General features: G+C 41.9%; 1 protein-coding gene across 1 annotated transcript; it reads right to left on the minus strand.

The window, feature by feature from the left end:
- Nucleotides 1-19,082, minus strand: DCTN5 (dynactin subunit 5). The gene is made up of 6 exons (XM_047838010.1): nucleotides 18,946-19,082; nucleotides 18,115-18,183; nucleotides 12,613-12,731; nucleotides 9,436-9,547; nucleotides 4,563-4,665; nucleotides 1-1,373 (listed from the first exon to the last, which is right to left on the minus strand). The coding sequence occupies exons 1-6, from the start codon at nucleotides 18,991-18,993 to the stop codon at nucleotides 1,276-1,278; spliced, it is 549 nt and encodes a 182-aa protein (XP_047693966.1). The 5' UTR covers nucleotides 18,994-19,082; the 3' UTR covers nucleotides 1-1,275.
- Between the last annotated feature and the right edge of the window lie 20 nt (nucleotides 19,083-19,102).

Consider the following 19,102-nt stretch of genomic DNA (forward strand, 5'->3'; position numbering starts at 1 on the left):
TAATCTTTGAAGTCAATCTTTTAATGCACAAACAAAAAAAAAAAAGACAAACCAGAAAATAGTTTTATATTGACGTAGTAGAGATCATCACATGTAGACACTTTAACCCCACAACCAGATATTAAGTTAGGACAGCTCCTGATAGATCCTTAATCTTCAAGGCTGAACTATCCTACCCTGTTCACAGCAGAATCAGAGCATTGAGCAAAGCCAAGCTTCTCAGGCCTTCCCTTCTAAATCCTTTTAGACCAAGAGGTCAGAGCAGAACCAAGCAGGATTGTGTTATTACCCAAGAGATGGTAAGAACAGCACTGGTAAATTCATTTACTCCTTGGGACTCTGTGCCCACAGAATGATTTAAGAGGCCCCTGTATATATACATGATCGGGTCCAGGTGCAAATATTTCGGTCTTAACTGTGACATTTATGGCAAATATAGAGTGGGTGAATGGTTCTAGGTTAGAGAACAATTGTCACAAATGCTACGTCTTCAAGGAAATAAGGCATATGTTGCTGCCTCTAAATACTGTGAGGCAAGGAGTGACTGCCAGACTAGCCCGTCCACGTGGGAGACTCAAACCTGGGTCTTTGCAAAAATAAAACCTGGGTGCTGAGGGCCTCCCCTCTAGTGAAAGCCAAAGGCCCTAGATCAGAATGCTAGAAAGTCTTTTATTCATCACCCTGGGTTAAAAGGACAGTTAAGGTCATTTTGGGAAGGAGAGAAATGCTAACCACCCCTCCCTTGAAGTTTCAGTAGCAAACAGGAATCTGGGCTCTGAAAAGTCACACTTTTTCCCCCCATGAGCAACTGGGGCGACTGGCCAACTGTGTTAGCTCAGGAAAGCCGAGAGCGATCCATGTGAGCAGCTAATGGCTGACAGCAGCACACCAGCTCCATGACCTCCACGCTGGGACAGTGCTGCACTCGGCGGGCCTATTTCAGCAGGATCCAGTCATCCACGGGACCAAGGGATGGGAGTGTTGGGAACAGATGATTCTGTGTTCCACAGATAATGGTATGGAGTGACTGTTAATAGATAAGGTTTAAGTACAGCATTTGGACACAACGCCTCCAGGCGTTCTGTTATTAAAGTCTTAAGAGCTTAGAACCTGGAAGGATTGAGAAATTCTAAAGAATTAAACAAAACCAGACAAACAAAAAAAGAGGGTGGAAGATATCAAAGACACTAGAGCTCTTTGTAGATGTTGGCTGGCTCACTTTGTCCCCAAGTTCATCTTAGAGCTCAACCAAATTCGAGACACAAGGCAGAGACGTTAGACCTGTGTCAAGGGCAAAAACTTCTGGTAGTAGCTCTTGGTGACGTCAATCATCAGCTCCTGGGTACATTCTGGGAGTTCCCCTGAAAACAGTCCTGGGGAAAGAAAGACCTGATCAACCAACTGGAGCCGGGGGAGGACAGCAGCTCTGATTTCGTTTAAACCCCTATAAGGCCCCTTTTCTTTACTCATGAGCATCTAAATCCAAGTCCTCCATCTTCAACGCTAGCAGAGTAGTTCTACTGACCACATCTCTGAGATAGTATTTTGGGGGGGCGGGGGGGGAGACAAAGAATACAATTCCCTGAATGGATAAATAAATTCCAGGTAAAAAAGGTTATTAAGGCATCTCTGACTCCACTGGAGGTTGTTTCAGGATGGATTTGTCCATCCCCTGGATTCTGGTGTGACACCTACTGGGCAAAGCCAAGGTGAACACCCTTTGAGGTAAGAAGCTGCTCTGCTGTTCATAGAGTGAAACATGCAGTCCCCAAACCTGCTACATACAAGTCGTGGATGGGAGTAGAACAGAAATATCCTATAGAAAGACAAAAAATTGTATTTAAGGATTTCCAGGAAAAGTCACTCCCATATACTATGGGTGGAAGCGTACGTTCATACAACGGTTTTGAAGAGCAATTTTGGAAAATCTAGCAAAACTTTTAAAAGTTCATACCCTGTGACCTGACAATCCAACTTCTAAGAATTTATCCTACAGATAACCTTGCCCAACTGAACAATACATGTACAAGAATATTAACGCAGCAAAGTTTCTAATACTGAAAAGCCAAAGGCAACATCTGATGATCCATTACACCATTACTGATGAGTTACACTATGGTACATTTATGCAACGAAAAACATGTAACCATTAAAAGGAATGAGGGGACTCTCCACATACTGACAAGAAAAGATGCCCAAGATACACTGTTAAGAAGGCAAGTTTCCAAACAGAATAAAGAGTGTGAGTCTGTTTACACAGGTGTAAACAGTCTCATACATCTGTATTATGTACACAAGTATACGTATATATGCATATGAATACACATACCTATACATCACACATACAAGAACAAATACATGCACTTGCATATGTAGAAAGAGAAAGTAACAGGTACAATGGAAAAAAGGTCTTAAAAATACAAAATTCTCACAGGAACTGTTTACAAATGAACAGCCATGTTAGATTTGCAAACCTATGTTTGGTCTGCATAGTATTTAATCTTTTTAAAAAGTTAGCAGCCAACATTTAAAAGTCCAGGGATATCACATAAAAATTCAGATTTTTAGCTCCTCATGAAACATCAGAAGATCTCACAATGTTAGGTTTGTATTCTTAGATAGCTACGACAGGCTATTACTTCAATCACTTCTGTCTGACTCCTGTAGGCAATTTTGGCCAAAATTCTTTCCAGATGGTTTGTCTTTCACTTTGTTCCACTAGTCAGTTTCATGCAGTGGAGCCCTCCAAAAATGTGCCAGTCTTCCTGCAGCCCTACGCCTCTTTATTAAAGATGGAGATTTCCAACAGCAGTATCTAGATAGTTAGCATGTTTGTGAAACTACTGCAAATGAACATGGGAAGCATCTTGTCACAGTGCAGACAGTACAGGATTCTAAATAAGGGGTCTCAAGTGCTAGTCAAGGCTTTCCCACAAACCAGCTCTGACCCTGTGGACACCCACACCTTTCTATTTCCCCCATCTACGCAATGATCTCTAAGGTCTCAGGTAGCTTGAATCCTCCATCAGAACCTCTAAAACACAGTGCTTATTTGGATTTCAAATATGAAGTGGTGCCTCACTGCCTCTGCCATTGGTGTCCAAAGACCATAGTTGGTACTAAGGACCTTGAAAAAGTTAAAAGAGATCAAGATATTTCTCTGGCGGGGCGCCTGGGTGGCTCAGTCAGTTGAGCATCTGACTTCTGCTCAGGTCATGATATCACGGTTTGTGGGTTTGAGCCCCACATCGGGCTTTGCAGTGACAGCATAACCTGCTTTGGATTCTGTCTCCCTCTCTCTCTGCCCCTCCCCTGCTCTCTCTCTGAACAATAAATAAACATTAAAAAAAAAAAAAAAGGGTATTTCTCTGGCAATATGCTCTCACCTCAGAGCAGATACCTGTTTGACAATCAACCTAAAACAACCGTAAGGGCTGTTCTGATCTGTACTTGCTAAGAATGATTAAGCTTTTCCACAATGGGAACCCCATAAGGGAGAATGACTCAGCAGGGCTCTCCTTCCTACTCTGCAAAGGCAAAAGTGCACCAAACAGCAGAATGGTCAATTTCTTCCCCAAAGAATCTGAGTGGATGATTTTGTACATCTTTGAAACTCACAGTCGATGGTCTGAGTAATGAGTTTTTTAATTGGAAAAACAACTAAACCACTCAGTGGTAGATCTCATATACTGTCAAATCTCTCTCTACATAGCATCATCCATCTGTGAATCTCTGGGGTGCCTCTGTACATGCTGCATGAGTTCAACCATATAAAACAACACAGAAAAGAGACTGTCTTGGACTGGGGGCAGGGGACATGAGGTTTTCTTCTTCCTTCTGTTTTCCAGTGTTTTCCAAGTTTTCTAGGATGAGAGTGTAGGACTTTTGTTTGCTCACATGTTTGGCCACTTGGAACTCTGAGCTCATGAGGGCTTTACCTGAGGGCATTCTGTCAGCCAAGGTCGAGATGGGATATATTTGCTCTTCTCGGGTGTCCTAGTGCTATCATTGGTCTTAGACTGTTTTATGTCAACTTTTCAGGTTGGACATTCCTTGGCAGTGTGGGAAGTACAAACCCCCAGCCAACATGAAGTCATAGTTAGAATTCTCTGGACAGACTTTTCTTTTTCCACCCAGAGCCCAGGCCAAGAGAGACTTGCGTCTTTGTGCCTTTTTCCCGTCTAGTAGCAGGTTTATTCTATATCAACTTTTTATTGAGAGCTCACCCTTCAGGAAGATCTCTCCACCATGCGTGAATGTAAGGCTTTATCACTGGTCCCCACAGCAGTATCAAACCCTAAACCACTCTATTATGAAGATGCATAAACCTAAACATGCTTATGGTATGGGTGTACTTTCCTCTTGGCTTGAAATTTCCTGGTGAACCCAATTACACATTTAAAAAGATACTGGTTACGTTTTAGATAGCATTTCAAGGGAATCTGTCACAGGAGAATCTTTTAAATGAGCTAGATCAACATATTGTCAGAGACAGAAGTTGCACCCATTATTTTTCTGACGGAAAAAGAACTTGAGCTTTGAATATCAACACCCAAGCTTACCTGGGCAGCCGGAGAAGACAGTGAATGGCGGCACCACAGTTTCTGGGGGTAAAACTGTGTTGTCAAGAATTTTGCAGCAATCTTTCAATACACACCGGCGCCCCTGAAATGAAAATCTTGTCACTAAGAAACAGATCAGGAAATAGAGTACAAGTTGTCCAATCTGCTGTGTAGAAAGCTATTTTGTATTTTCTCCATTCCTGATATCATACCACAGACAGGGACAATGGCAAGAGGTTTGGCCACAGTTCTCTACTTTGGGTGGCATTTGACAAGCAGGAGGAGGTAGGGGTGTTAGTGTGTGCGAGTGTGAGTGTGTGTGTGTGTGTGTGTGTGTGTGTGTGTATGTGTGCGCGTGTGTGTGTGAACTCAGGGAGGGGGTATGCTAGGGACAGTTCAGGTTATGTTAAGCATTATAGACTGAAATTCAGTCTTCCAAGAATTGTACAATTTCCTTTCCTTTTTCTTTTTTTGTCATTTAGTGGACATCTATTATTTTGCTTGTCCAACATTTGTTCCTCTTTCTTCTGGTAACAGAACCTATATTGACCCTTGGTTACCACCCCCTGCCCATCACAGTCCCCTATCCTAACCCCAAACTCCAAGCCTGGCCATGGCAACTGGTTTAGGGAATGAGCCAGATCAGTCTGATGAATCTGAACATCAGGGCTTTTGCTGGGACTACTGGGAAAAGAAGCTCTTTCCAATGGAGTTTCTAGAGAATAGGACAGATGCCTGGACCAGCTGTGTTGTTTCCATAAGGGAAAAACCTGCCTGAAAGTCTCCTAGAGGAAAGCGGGAAAGAGAAGGAGACTAATTCTCATGACATCAGTTGAACCCCTGAAGCCATTTCGTGCACAGAATTAGGATCTACTTTTGTACTCTTGGTTCATATCAGCCAATATGTTCATTTTGAAGGTTTCAGCCAAGCCTTATGCTTGACTTTATCCACTGCCTTCACTTTTCAATTCTGCCATAACCCACAGCGTTTTGAGGGCAAGAAATAAGGTCTGGTAGATTCATCCGTTTCATGGGTTAAGGCAAAGGAGAGGCTTCTATATACAGATTAGCATTGTGCCTCAGACTACCTGCAAACTAAATGAAAGTTTTGGTCTTTATTGACTGCATTTGCATTACCAGGCCCTATGAGTTCACTTGTGTTTTGGTCAGTTGGTCTGATAAAGCACATCTGGCTGACAATGTGGAATTCTTAACTATCAGGACAATGCTAATGTATCCAGATCTCAGATTCTACCAAAGGATATGAAAGCTATATAAAAAATTTCCCCATTACTAAACACCCAAATTGGACACCTAGGTGGCTCAGCTGGTTGAGCATCTGCTATCAGCTCAGGTTATGATCTCAGAGTTTGTGCTTTTAAGCCCTGCATCGGGCTTACTGCTACCAGCACAGAGCCTGCTTCAGAGCTTCTATTCCCCTCTCTCTCTGTCCCTTCCCCACTGTGTGCTCTCTCTCAAATATACACAAAACATTAAAAATAAATAAATAAGTACCCAAATCATATGTATTTCCAGGAATTTCCAGGTAGATTGTCACATGAGTTTTTTAAAAAGCTTATACCTCTAAGTCTGAATTTTTTAAGTGACTGCTAAGCTGTCTCTGGCTAGTGGACAATAGCCTAGGCAATACCTGACAATATCTGTAGCTCAGAAACAAGTTGCAACTGTAGCTCTTCATTCACTCTTAGAAAGTTCTCTCCCATAATTGCCTCCTATTGGCAATTTCTTTTTTTTTTTTTAATTTATTTATTTTTGAGAGAGTATATACATGCATGCACAAGCAGGGGAGGGGCAAAGAGAGGGAGGGAGAGAGAATCCCAAGCAGGCTTCGTGCTGTCAGCATAGAGCCTGACGCAGGGCTCAATCTCACGAACCGTGAGATCATGATCTGAGCTGAAATCGAAAGCTGGATGCTTAACCAAATGAGCCACCCAGGCACCCCTAATGGCAATTTGAAAAATACAGCAGCCAGCCAGCTCCCCTGGTGATTTCCAAATGAACTCAAAGACATCCTACGGCACCTAAGCTCCTAATAATACAGACTAAGCACATGGGGCACTGAGTGAAATGAAACAGAATATGCTGCATCAGACATGCTACACTCACATATAGGGAATCTGCAGACAAAGGGTCCTAGAAAAAGAGCAATGTGAATAAAACTTTGCTGTGTGTATCACCAGCCACCACACCTGCTGTAGTAGGCACCTGCCGAGTCCACTAGCTAGCCATTCTGCCCACTCAGACAAATGATGCTTAATCAGCTTTCAGAGCATTCTGGGAAAACTGATCAATTAAATAGCAGCAAAAGTAAAAACGCCAGTACTTCTTAGGCATGAGTGGATTGGCAACAGATGAGGAGGTTAAAAGCTGAAACTACTTCTTTATTCTTTCGTGGTGAACTTTTCAAGGAGGAGTCAAGAACTACGTGTTACCACTATGACAGCTACCTTTATCTCCTTATACAAGTTATTTAGCATCTCTGAGCCTTGGTTTCCTCATCTGTGAAACAGGACATAAAACCAAACCTGCAGGGATGCTCTGAGGATTAGAGATAATAAATGCAAAGCTCACAGTACAGTAACGATGCCTGTTAAGATTGCTTGTTAGTCTCTACCTGTAGGCATTCAGGCAGTTCTGATTGACATCTATACCTTCACACATCCAAACAAGAGTTAGAACACCAAATGGGTGCTAGAGGAAGGATCTGTGGGTCATGGGGTCAGCTGGACTCAAAGAATTCCTGCTAGCTCCGAGATTCTAGAATTCTAAAACAATTTTTCTCTTGAGATTACTTGAGGATTTGTAAAGGCTCAGCAAATAAATACTGCCAATACCCAACAGTGACTATTTCATGAACTGATGTATCGAAAAGTGGCCTAAAAAGCAAAATACAGGACAAGAAGACTAGAATTCCCTAAGCACTGGGAAGAGCATTTGGATCTCAACATTTCAGATATTTTTCTCTGGGGATAAAGGACAGGACTAACACCTAGGCTACTATGAGGATGTCATCACTTTGCTGCAGAAAATGTCAGAAAAAAACCAGCTGTGGGGTGCCTGGGTGGCTCAGTCAGTTAAGTATCCGACTTTGGCTCAGGTCATGATCTCATGGTTTGTGGGTTCGAGCCCCGAGACAGCACAGAGCCTGCTTGGGATTCTCCCTTTCTCTTTGCTCCTCCCTGATTCATGCTCGCTCTCTCTCTCTCTCTCTCTCTCTCTCTCTCTCTCTTCCCCCCCCCAAAGTAAATAAATAAACTTAAAAAAAGAAAAGAAAGAAAAAAAGAAAAAGAAAAATCTAACCATGGCTTAGAAAACCAACTCTTGTTGGACAGGATGAGTTTCACTATTTTCTCCCTTCAACATCATGCCAAACTAAAGACTCTCTGTCTCTGATACATACAAGGGGACCCCTTTGGAGGAGAATGGTTGGCAAAACAACAACTTCCCTTAATTATGACTAACCAAGTCAGATTTCCACAGTCATGTGGCTCTCCACTACATGGTCCATCTTTGTGGCTTGTGGAATGTGACTGCATGGTTTCAGGATGTATTTTTTAATTTGTTTATTTATTTATTTTGAGAGAGAGAGAGAGAGACAGACAGACAGACAGACATCATGAGCAGGGGAGGGACACAGAGAAAGAGAGAGGAGAGAGAATCCCAAGTAGGCTCATGCTATCAGCTCAGTTCAATTCACGTGGGAATCAAACTCATGAACCATGAGATCATGACCTGAGCCGAATCAAGAGTCAGACGCTTAACCAACCGAGCCACCCACGAACCCCAGATTCAGCAAGTATTTTGATACTTGAGTCTTGTCCAGAGCAGAGAGCTGCCTCTGCATTATTGGGAACAGCCATTTAAAAACATGAAAAGTTCTTGGCTTTCCCAAGAATCTAGAATTTGTGTACAAATTTAAAATACAGTAGGGGCGCCTGGGTGGCGCAGTCGGTTAAGCGTCCGACTTCAGCCAGGTCACGATCTGCGGTCCGTGAGTTCGAGCCCCGCATCAGGCTCTGGGCTGATGGCTCAGAGCCTGGAGCCTGTTCCGATTCTGTGTCTCCCTCTCTCTCTGCCCCTCCCCCGTTCATGCTCTGTCTCTCTCTGTCCCAAAAATAAATAAACATTGAAAAAAAAAATTAAAAAAAAAAAAAAATACAGGAAACACCTTCCCTAAACCTTAAGGCAGTTCAGCTCCAGTCATTAATATTCTCACCCAGGATGTTCTCCTAAATCCCAACTGAAATCAAGCTCTTCATCTATGAAATACTAAGAAATCCAAATCTGTAAAGCCACGGCTGGATGTAACAAGTGGATGCCAAGGCTCCTATGGACCAGGGTCCTACAGGTTCCACTGAGAAAGGGCCACTTGTACCCTGCACACCCATCACCCTGAACTACTTGCCCTTTGCCTAATGTCATCCCCTTTGACCCACTAGACTGTACGTTCCTGGAGGTAAGGCAACAGGTAGGCCATAGAATCGGCATGGCTATTCATGCCGCCTGGGTTTGAATCCCAGCTCTACCACTTAATAGCCCTGTCAAATCCCCTAATATCTAAGGTCTTCAGGCTTCTCACTCACAAATAGGGATAATAATAGTACTATCACCCTTGGATGGTTATGAGGGTCAAATAAGATCATCAAAGGAAAGTTCAACATCATATAGAAGAGGTTTGGTAAAGTTTAGCCATGATTTTTAATGCCTAAAAAACTCCAAATCCAACAATAATTCCAGTAGGCCAGAAACTACTTCTACCCTCCTCGGTTACAAAAGTGGAGGCCCACTGATGTGAGGGACGTGAGCTTGAGGGGAAGGGAGGACATTTAGCCAGCCAAGACATCATACTCACAATCACACAGTTCTTGCCAACGTGAACGTAAGAGCCAATCTGAGCTGCGTTGACCACACAATCTTCCTCAATAAAGACATGGTCCCCGATATGTAAAGGAAAAAATGCAACACTAGAGAAGGAAAAGATGAACAAACAAAAAAAAGTCAAGGTGATGTGCTCTTGGTAGAGGTTTATAGAACTACAGACCATATTCTCAACTTTATCGTCTCGTCTTAATAAGACTGCTCCTAGTAAGGAAAGAACTCTCAGGCTAGGGGAATTCTATCATGTTGAAGATGAATGTGATTACTAGCTCAAAATCAGAAATATTAGACCAGGCAGTGTGCAAAGAAACAGCAAGGCAGAAGGAGCAAGACCTTCCAAGCTAAAAGAGCTGGCACCAAATGAATGAATGTTTTGCTCATTCCTGCCTCCTTGAAAATGCTCATAGGTCACATTTTCAGTAATCTGCTCTACAGGGCTTCAAGGAACTGACATCAGGTTTTGAGGATGTATTTTCTAGCATTCAGCATTCCAAACATTTGTATATTCACTGATTTTCCTGAATGCCTACTATATGCCAGACTCTACGCTAGGGAACTGGAGATATAATAGCAAGCAAAAGGTACATAACCCTGCCCACAAGGAGCTTGCAATCAAGAGAAGAGAGATTAAATAAATGATTATCTAAGTAATTAATTACAACTGTGATTAGTGTTACAGACGAAAAGCACCAAGATATGAGAGTATACAATGAGAGTATATAACTACCTAAATTGGTAGTTTGGTAAAAGTTTAACTGAAAGTGATACGTAAGCCAAGACTTGAAGGATGAGTAGGAGTCAGGAGGCTTTCTCCAGACTTGTGACATCATTCCCATTCTCTAGGATTCCTCAAATGTCATGGACAGTGGTTCTAGGATCGTATTTACAGGTAACTTCAATACATTGGGATATAAAATATTTGGACTGGAACTAAAATAAAGTAGTTGGATGCTCACTGGCTCTTTCTAGTCCTGTGTTATATTTTGTCAGGAATATTTTATTGCAGACAGTATCTGTCCTCTGAGGACATATAATTTATTTAAATCTTCCTTAATCCATTCGTATTTTTGATCTACACCCCTTGTGTGACCATGAATTCCTTGATCTCATCACAGTCTACAGCAGAACCGTCATTTAATTTTAAATTAAAAATTCCAGGGACGCCTGGGTGGCTCAGTCAGTTAAGTGCCCAACTCTTGATCTCAGCTCAGGTCATGATCTCAGGGTTTGTGAGTTTGAGCCCTGTGTCGGGCTCTGCACTGACAGTGCAGAGCCTGCTTGGGATTCTCTCCCTCTCTCTCTGCCCCACTCCCACTCATGTTTTCTCTCTCTCTCAAAATATATAAACTTAAAAATTAATTAATTAATTAAAATTCCAAACCTGATATTCTTATCTGGTTCTATTTTCTATTATCTAGTTCTGGTATTGAGATATGTGGAATGGGAGTGGGGAGAATCCACACACACTCTCTCTCTCTTTTTTTTCATGTTTTTTATTTTGAGAGAGAGAGAGAGAACACACAACAAGCAGGGGAGGGGCAGAGAGAGGAGAGAGAGAATCCCAAGCAGGTTCCATGCTCAGCACAGAGCCTGACATGAGGCTTGATCTCATGAATTGTGAGATCATGACCTGAGCCGAAATCAAGAGTTGGAAGCCCAACTGACTGAGCCATCCAGGCGCCCCCAAACTCACTTACTATTCATGTGTTGCTAGTTACACTTCTGTACTTATGTATTTCTCATGTGGACTATTCTCATTTATATATCCTTCCAATTCACCAATAAACCCCATGTTTATTATTTATTCTCGGTGCTTTCCTGGGACCATATCCAGCCCAGTAATGCCATTATCAGAAGGGAAAGTCAACAACTCCAACAGAGTACCTGTCACAGTATGGAACCACAAAAGGCTACCAAGAGGTTTTCTAGTTTTCCCCCAATTGCCTTCTGAGCTAATGAGCAAATGTTTTCATGTGAATGACTTACAGACTCCCTGCTCTAATTCCTGTGTGTAATGGAAAGTCTGGAGTCTGACCTCATTCTGAGGAATGCAGGATCATTTCTGTATGTTCCTAGATATTACAGTCTCAGTTGGTTGCTCTGTTCTCTTTTCCTCCCTAACCATGTACATAGCCCTATGACAGGAGCGTGACATTATACAGTGTCTATCACATTACACTATCATATTTTATAGTAGCCATCTATTTATGTAATTGTTTCTCCCACTAGGTTTTGAGAACTTTGAGGCAGGAATGCAATTTCACCCATCTTTACATACCCAGCTTGCATCCTAGTGACTGACATAAAAAAAGCACTCAGTAAATGCTTGCTGACTTAATGACATGCAGACGGTGCCACAGGTAGAAGCCAGGAGGGAAAAGAGGGAGAGGCAAAAACAAAAAACAAAAAATAAACCAAAGCCCAAAACCAGCACATTAGGCATAGTGGACAGTTTTCCTGCCCTGTCCATGTCCTTTCTTGGGCAATCCTTATTCTTGGGCCCACAGTGGGCCTGACCTGACCCTGCCCTCCAGGTCACAACTGTTAAGACAGGGGTGGAGCACTCAACTCAAGCTGAGCCAATCAGATTTCCTCTCCCAAGATTCTGGAAATAAGACCTAAAATCCTTGGTCGGTATCCACTGAAGCTTAAATGGAGAATAGATGTAAGTTAGGGGCTGAGGCAGCAAGGTTGGCTTCATGAGAAATGGGGGAAGACAAAGCCAATGTACAAGAGAGGGGAGGGAAGCAGAAACACAGAGACAAGGACAAATAAGAAACAGTATAATCTCAGTAAGAGAGCGACAGACCAGTCATCGTGATTCTGTCTAGCTGTCCAGGCACAGGCTCTAGTCCCTTGTGAGGCCTGGCACCTTCTCCTACCCTGAGATTCCATTAAATATGCCCCTGTCTCTTTTGCCAGAATCCCCCTTGCTTTTTTTTTCTAGGCTAAGTGGATTCTGTTTCTGGGAACCAACCAACAACTAAACTAAGACCACCACCACCAGAGTTGTGTTCATCAGAGTGAAGTCTTCTTTCATGTCCCAAACAATAGCACAGCCCTGCTCCTCACACAACACCTCAACACACGGAACACACCACCAGTAGCAGATTCTTGCCCAAGACCCAAACAAGGTAATTAAATTGCATACCCTTTGCTGAATTTCTTGAAAGGTGGCCTTATGACACTGCGGCTTTTCACAACGCAATGACGTCCAACTCTCACATTTGCCAGATCCCCTCGGATAATACAGTCGTTCATCACAATGGTCTACAAAACAAAGCACATTTAAAAAATAACTACCAGTACAGCTGAAAACACAACAGAAAAGAGTAGGTAGCAAGACACCTACTGAAGTTATGTTTTGATCTACTGAGTAACGTGTTCTGGCAAAAGGGATAACTTATAAGGTAAAAAGAATGGCCTTCATAACACTGATTTAATTGAAGAGGTTCCCAGTATATCCCACAAACAGGACTCACTGAATAAACAGACGTTTGCTGAGAATATGGTACCCCCCGAGTTCACTTACCTATTCAGGTTCACTTGGTTCCACCTGTCCCCAAGCCTGACCTGCTACCTGCTCAGTGAAAGTCCAGGCTGCCCCTACCTTTGTCCGACCTCCCAATACTACTATCTTCAACTTCATGCTCCCACAGGTAGACCTACTGAGTTTCTGGTTCCTCTTCCCAATTCTAGACTCAGATGAAGTGCTACGCTGCAGGGTATATCCAGCTTCCCCAAAGATTGCCTGGATGGGCTGCAGGGTGGATAATGTAATCAGAAGTTTTTTGGGGGGGATTAATGCCCCATGCTTAGTAAAAAGTAGGCATTCTTGAAATGTCTTTTGAATAAATGAATAAATAGGGTAAAAAAAAAAAAAAGTGCATATGGCTGTAGTTCTAGCCAAAAAAGTAAGCAAGGGACCAGGCCTTATGTATGCTGAGCACAGAAGCTTAGGCTTATATCCCTAGAGGATATAAGGAATCAATGAAGGTTTTTAAGTGGAGGATTAACACAGTGAATCTTTGGTTTAAAAATACTACTCTGAAAACAGCCTAGAATCTACATGGAGAGAGCAGGTAAGACTGGAGGAAAGATGACTACAACCTTTAGATGACTACAGTGGATCAAGGTAAAATGAAAGAATGGGCCTCCTCTATGACAACAGCTGTGCATGAGAAAAAGAGAAATAAATTCAAGGTAGAGGAATCTGATCAAGCCTCCAGATCTACTAACTAAAGGGCAGAAAAGGGGCATAGAGACTGCATTCAACAACTTGTGCAAATAGAACTGGCCAAATCCAAAACTTGAAAATTCTACGGTACAGTGAGCCAGTTTCCTTAACATATAAGTAGCATGGGGAGAAAAAACAGGCTGGGGGAAAAGAACTATTACAGATTTAAAGGGCCCTGAGAGGGCATCTGGCTGGCTCAGTCGGTTGAGTGTCCGACTTTGGCACAGGTCATGATCTCACAGTTCGTGAGCTCAAGCCCCACATCGGGCTCTCTGCTTTCAGTGCAGAGTCTGGAGCCTGCTTTGGATCCTCTGTACCCCTCTCTCTCTGCCTCCCCTCTCCTGCCCCCACCCCCGCTCATGTTCTGTCTCAAAAATAAATAAACATTAGAAAAAAATAAAAAATAAAGGGCCCTGAGAAATATATCAACCAGAAGCAATGTGTACTTGACCTTATTTGGATCCTGATTTGAATAAACCAACTGTTAAAAGACATATTAAGACACTAGAAAGACGGAACATGGACCGAGGATTAGATGATATTAGGAAATTACTGGTTTCTTAAAAAATATAATAAGGGTACTCTACTTATTTTTAAAGTTTTTAAATCTCAGTAATACATATTAAAATATTTATGAGTGAAATAATACAATGTGTGCAATTTGCTTTAAAAATACCCAGCCCCTCACCTTGGTCAAAATAGGTATGGGTTTACAGGACAGGTAAAGATGAAACAGAATGTCAGAATATTGCTAACTGCAGAAGCTGGTGAATGAACATATGGAGATTCATTATATGTTCTCTCCACTTTTGCACATGTCTGCAAGTTCCATAATAATACTGTTCATCTATAAAAAGTAATGAGCTATAAGTCCACTAACGAACACAACATGGATAAATCTCAACAACATTATGCTGAATGAAAGAAGCCTGACGACAGAGTACATGATTGCCATTATAAGAAACTCTACAAAATGAAAAGCTAATCTATATTAGTTTTACACCAGTGGTTACCTGGAGCCAAGGGTAGGAGGAGGACTGACTACAGAGGGGTCCAAGGAAAATGAGGGTGATGGAACATTTTACACCTTAATTGTAGTAGTGGCTGCATAGGTGTATGCATCAGTCAAAACATGTCAAACTACACACTTAAAATGGGCACACTTTATTATATGTAAATTATACCTCAATAAAGATAATTTTTCCTCTATTTTTTTATTGTTTTTTTCTAAATATAATTTATTGTCAAGTTAGCTAACATACGGTGTATACAGTGTGTTCTTGGCTTCAGGAGTAGATTCCCATGATTCATTGCTTACATATAACACCCAGTGCTCATCACAAGTGTCCTCCTCAATTCCCATCACCCATTTTCCCCTCCCCATCATCAACCCTCAGTTTGTTCTCTGTATTTAAGAGTCTCCTATGGTTGGGGTGCCTGGGTGGCTCAGTTGGTTGAGCATCCAACTTTGGCTCAGGTCATGATCTCACGGTCTGTGAGATCTCGCAAGCTCGCCCCGCATCGGGCTCTGTGCTGACAGCTCAGAGCCTGGAGCCTGCTTCGGATTCTGTCTCTCCCTCTCTCTGCCCTTCCCCAGCTCACACTCTTGTCTCTCTCTCCCTCTCAAAAACAAATAAACATTATAAAACAAAAAGAGTCTCTTAGGGTTTGCCTTCCTCTCTGTTTGAAACTACCTTTTTCCCCTTCCCTTCCCCCATGATCTTTTGTTAAGTTTCTCAAATTCCACATAGGAGTGAAAACATATGTCTTTCTCTGACTGACTTATTTCACTTAGCATAATACCCTGCAGTCCCATCCACATTGTTGCAAATGGCAAGATTTCATTCTTTCTCATTACCAAGTATATATAAACATCTTCTTTATCCATTCATCAGTTGACAGACATTTGGGCTCTAATAAAGATAATTTTTAAAATGTTCCATTATATGGGGGTGCCTGGGTAGCTCTGTCAGTTAAGCATCTGACTCTTGACTTCAGCTCAGATTGTGGTCCTAGGGTCATGGGATTGAGGGATCAAGCCCCATGTTGGGGCTCGCTTAAGATTCTCTCTCTCTCTCCCCCTCTGCCCCTCTCCTATGCTTGTTCGCACTCTCTCTCTCAAAATAAAATAAATTAAAATTAACCCCCCCCCCCCGATTTCCAGTTTGTTTTGAGAAAATCAGAGCTCTGGAAATATAGGCCTATATTCCCACATGGCAACAACCACCTTGAGCTTAACTAGGACCCAGATTGTCCACTTTACCAGGCCCCGCCACTGTTGTTGGCACCCAGTCTTCTTTAGTCATCTGATCTCTATCAACCCCAGCAGAAACTATGACACCTGATATAAGGGCTTAGGAAAATAGAAATTTCAAAATTCTGAAAGGGACAAAACAAAAAACTAGAAACAAAATAACTAATAGGACAGGGGATAAATGGAATTGTACACAGCAGTGAAAATACACAAACCACAGTAAATCTTAGAAACAGAACTGAGAACAATGGTACTTAGTGAGTGTGATATGTGTTCCCTATTGTGATTATTCTAATGACTGAGTTTAAAAAAAGTAAGTAACAGAAAGCCAAGTAAAGCTAAACTATCTACATATGTACATATGTATATAGTTTACACAGATGTAAACATATATATATGTATACGTATATGTATGTATTAATTTACATCCTATAATATGGATGAGTCTTGAAGACATTATGCTGAGTGAATAAGCTAGACAAAAAAAGGACAAATATTATATGAATCTACTTATATGACATATCTAGAAAAGGCAAATCCACAGAGACACAAAGTGGATTGAGGTTATTAAAGATGGGGAGTGAGGAGGGAACTGGGGATTATTCCTCAATGGATACAGAGCTTCTGTACGAGTGATGAAAGTTTTGGAAATAGATAGTGGTGATGGTTGCACAGTGGTTGTACATATCACATTTTATTTTTTTTTCAATATATGAAGTTTATTGTCAAATTGGTTTCCATACAACACCCAGTGCTCATCCCAAAAGGTGCCCTCCTCAATACCCATTACCCACCCTCCCAACATATCACATTTTAAAAAACAAACCTTCCATACAAAATCACAGAAAATGTCCTAAAATTAGCTAAGGGATTTCTAAAAATCCTCCACATGAGTGTTCTAACTCTGTGCAGAAACAGTGTGTCTATAATTACTAATCATACCTAATTACTGAACTATATTTCTATTAAATCTCATAGTATGATGAGCTAATGGAGACAGTAATTGAGTCTACTGAAAAAATCTGTGATTGCTTGATTACAGTGGGACTACTTTCCCTCTGGAAGTTAGAGATGTAACATTTCAAAGAAAATTGGCAGGAAAAAAACCATGGACTTCAATGTCTGTCAAGCTCAAATATATCTTGGTATTTTCTCTGGTTCTGAAATGTCGTAATATTATTCCCATGTTTATACTCCTCTCTGTGCTATTTCAATTTATTCAGATTACAAGATTCTCAGCCTTTCATGTTCCATTTTGCAAATTCGTTTCATAGTTTAGCGTCTTTCTCAAGTCTCAAATCAATTTTAAGAGTTTCAGTTAATATTGAACTATTATTAGTAAACTGTTAATTATATTACTACTACTTTATAGTTTCTTTTTTTTTTTTAAGTTTATTTACTTCGAGAGAGAAAGGGAGAGTGGGGAAGGGGCAGAGAAAGAGAGGGGGAGAGAGTGAGAGAGAGAGAGAGAGAGAGAGAGAATCCCAAGCAGGCTCTGCAGCACCAACGTAGAGCCCAATGCAGGGCTTGAACTCAACTCACGAACTACAAGATCATAACCTGAACCGAAGTTGGATGCTTAACCAACTAAGCCATCCAGCAGCCCCTACTTTATAGTTTCTACACTAAAATATTTTGTTGCCTATTTATATTTGTATTTAGTGGTTAAGGCACACTACAGCACTTTGCAATAATTTCAGTTCTGGGTGCCACTGTATTTTATTCCTGGCATAAAGAAAAAAGGTTTTCTGTTGCCTTCTTTCATGGAATCTTTTTTTGTATTCAACAGAATTTGGAGAGTGAAAAAAGGAAAATTTTTAGTAAGTTTTTTTTTAATGTTTATTTATTTTTGAGAGAGAGACAGAGCGTGACCAGGGGAGGGCAGAGAGAGAGGGGGAGACACAGAAGCTGAAGTAAGCTCCAGGCTCCAATTGTCAGCACAGAGCCAGACACAGGGCTCGAACCCACAAACTGCGAGATCATGACCTGAGCCAAAGTCAGAGGTTTAACTGACTGAGCCACCCAGGGGCCCCCCAAAAAGAGAATTTTTAAATGCATAGCAACAAATGGGAGATGTGGTAACATATTATCTGTCCTGCTAATGTGATAATTAGTGGACAGAAAGCATAAGTATGCATCCTGGGGCTGGCTGTGTCTCTTACCTTGCCATTGAGAACGATGTTCTGACTTCCACACAACACAGACTGGCGACTAACTTTGTTTCCAGATGCCTGAAAGGAAAGAGCAGAAAACAGGGGTGAGAAACTAAGTGGGTTCTGGGCTACAAGTTTCCATCTGGAAAGCTCTCGTATTGGAGAGAAAAGTACTTGAAATGTGATGTAGTCTTCAATGGAATGAGTCCGGCAAATTAACAAAGCAAGGATGGATCAGGAAACTGAAGACTCCAGGAAAGGATCCAGAATTTGGATGTGGTAGGTCTAGAGCCTACTAACATTAGAGACATTGATTCAAGTCTCAGTTCTATACTTACAGCCCTAAATCCAGGATAATGACTTTACCCATATCAGAGGTACAAGAATTCAGTAAAGAAATAATAATAGCAGTGACGACTCAGCACTTACCCTACCTGGAGCAATTTACACGCATCATGTATTGACTCCAAAGAACCTAACAGTCTTTTAGCACATGGTAGCAAAGTACGACACATTAGCTTAAAACAAACAAAACAAAAAACAAAAAACTCTGAAAGGCCCGAAGCCTGGAATTGCTATTAGTATTAGGGTGGATGAGACGTATCCTGCTTTCTGGAAGGCATTTTATCTCTACGATGAAATCATGAATAAATTTAAAAAGCCTAACTAAACTGGCCATGCAGGGAATAAGTAACAAAGCTGAGACAGTCACGAAGTGATCCTATGTAATCTCGGACTAAACGCCAAAGCGACCCGGGGTGGGGCAGGGGGAGGAGGGGGGCACCAGCCTCAAAGGGACGCAGGCTTGGAAACGGGAGAAAGATGCCTGGACAAGCGCACCGTCTCGATGTACTCCGACTTGTTATAAAGCAGCTCGCCCAACTCCATTGCCACCAACTTCTTTCCGCAGCTCCCGCTCCTGTCAAAGCCGCCAGCCGGTCAGTCTGACTGGGACCCGGACTACTTCCGGCCGCTCCTCCACTTCCGCCCTGGGCGT

The sequence above is a fragment of the Prionailurus viverrinus genome, chromosome E3 (assembly GCF_022837055.1).
Source record: "Prionailurus viverrinus isolate Anna chromosome E3, UM_Priviv_1.0, whole genome shotgun sequence".
NCBI lineage: Eukaryota > Metazoa > Chordata > Mammalia > Carnivora > Felidae > Prionailurus > Prionailurus viverrinus.

Bases quoted from the DNA above. Each gene is read 5' to 3' on its own strand.
- DCTN5 (XM_047838010.1), bottom strand. From the start codon at position 18,993: ATGGAGTTGGGCGAGCTGCTTTATAACAAGTCGGAGTACATCGAGACG. The intron at 18,184-18,945 runs GTGCGCTTGTCC...CTTTCCTTTCAG, and splicing joins AGTCGGAGTACATCGAGACG to GCATCTGGAAACAAAGTTAG. The intron at 12,732-18,114 runs GTAAGAGACACA...TTTGTTTTGTAG, and splicing joins ACATCGTTCTCAATGGCAAG to ACCATTGTGATGAACGACTG.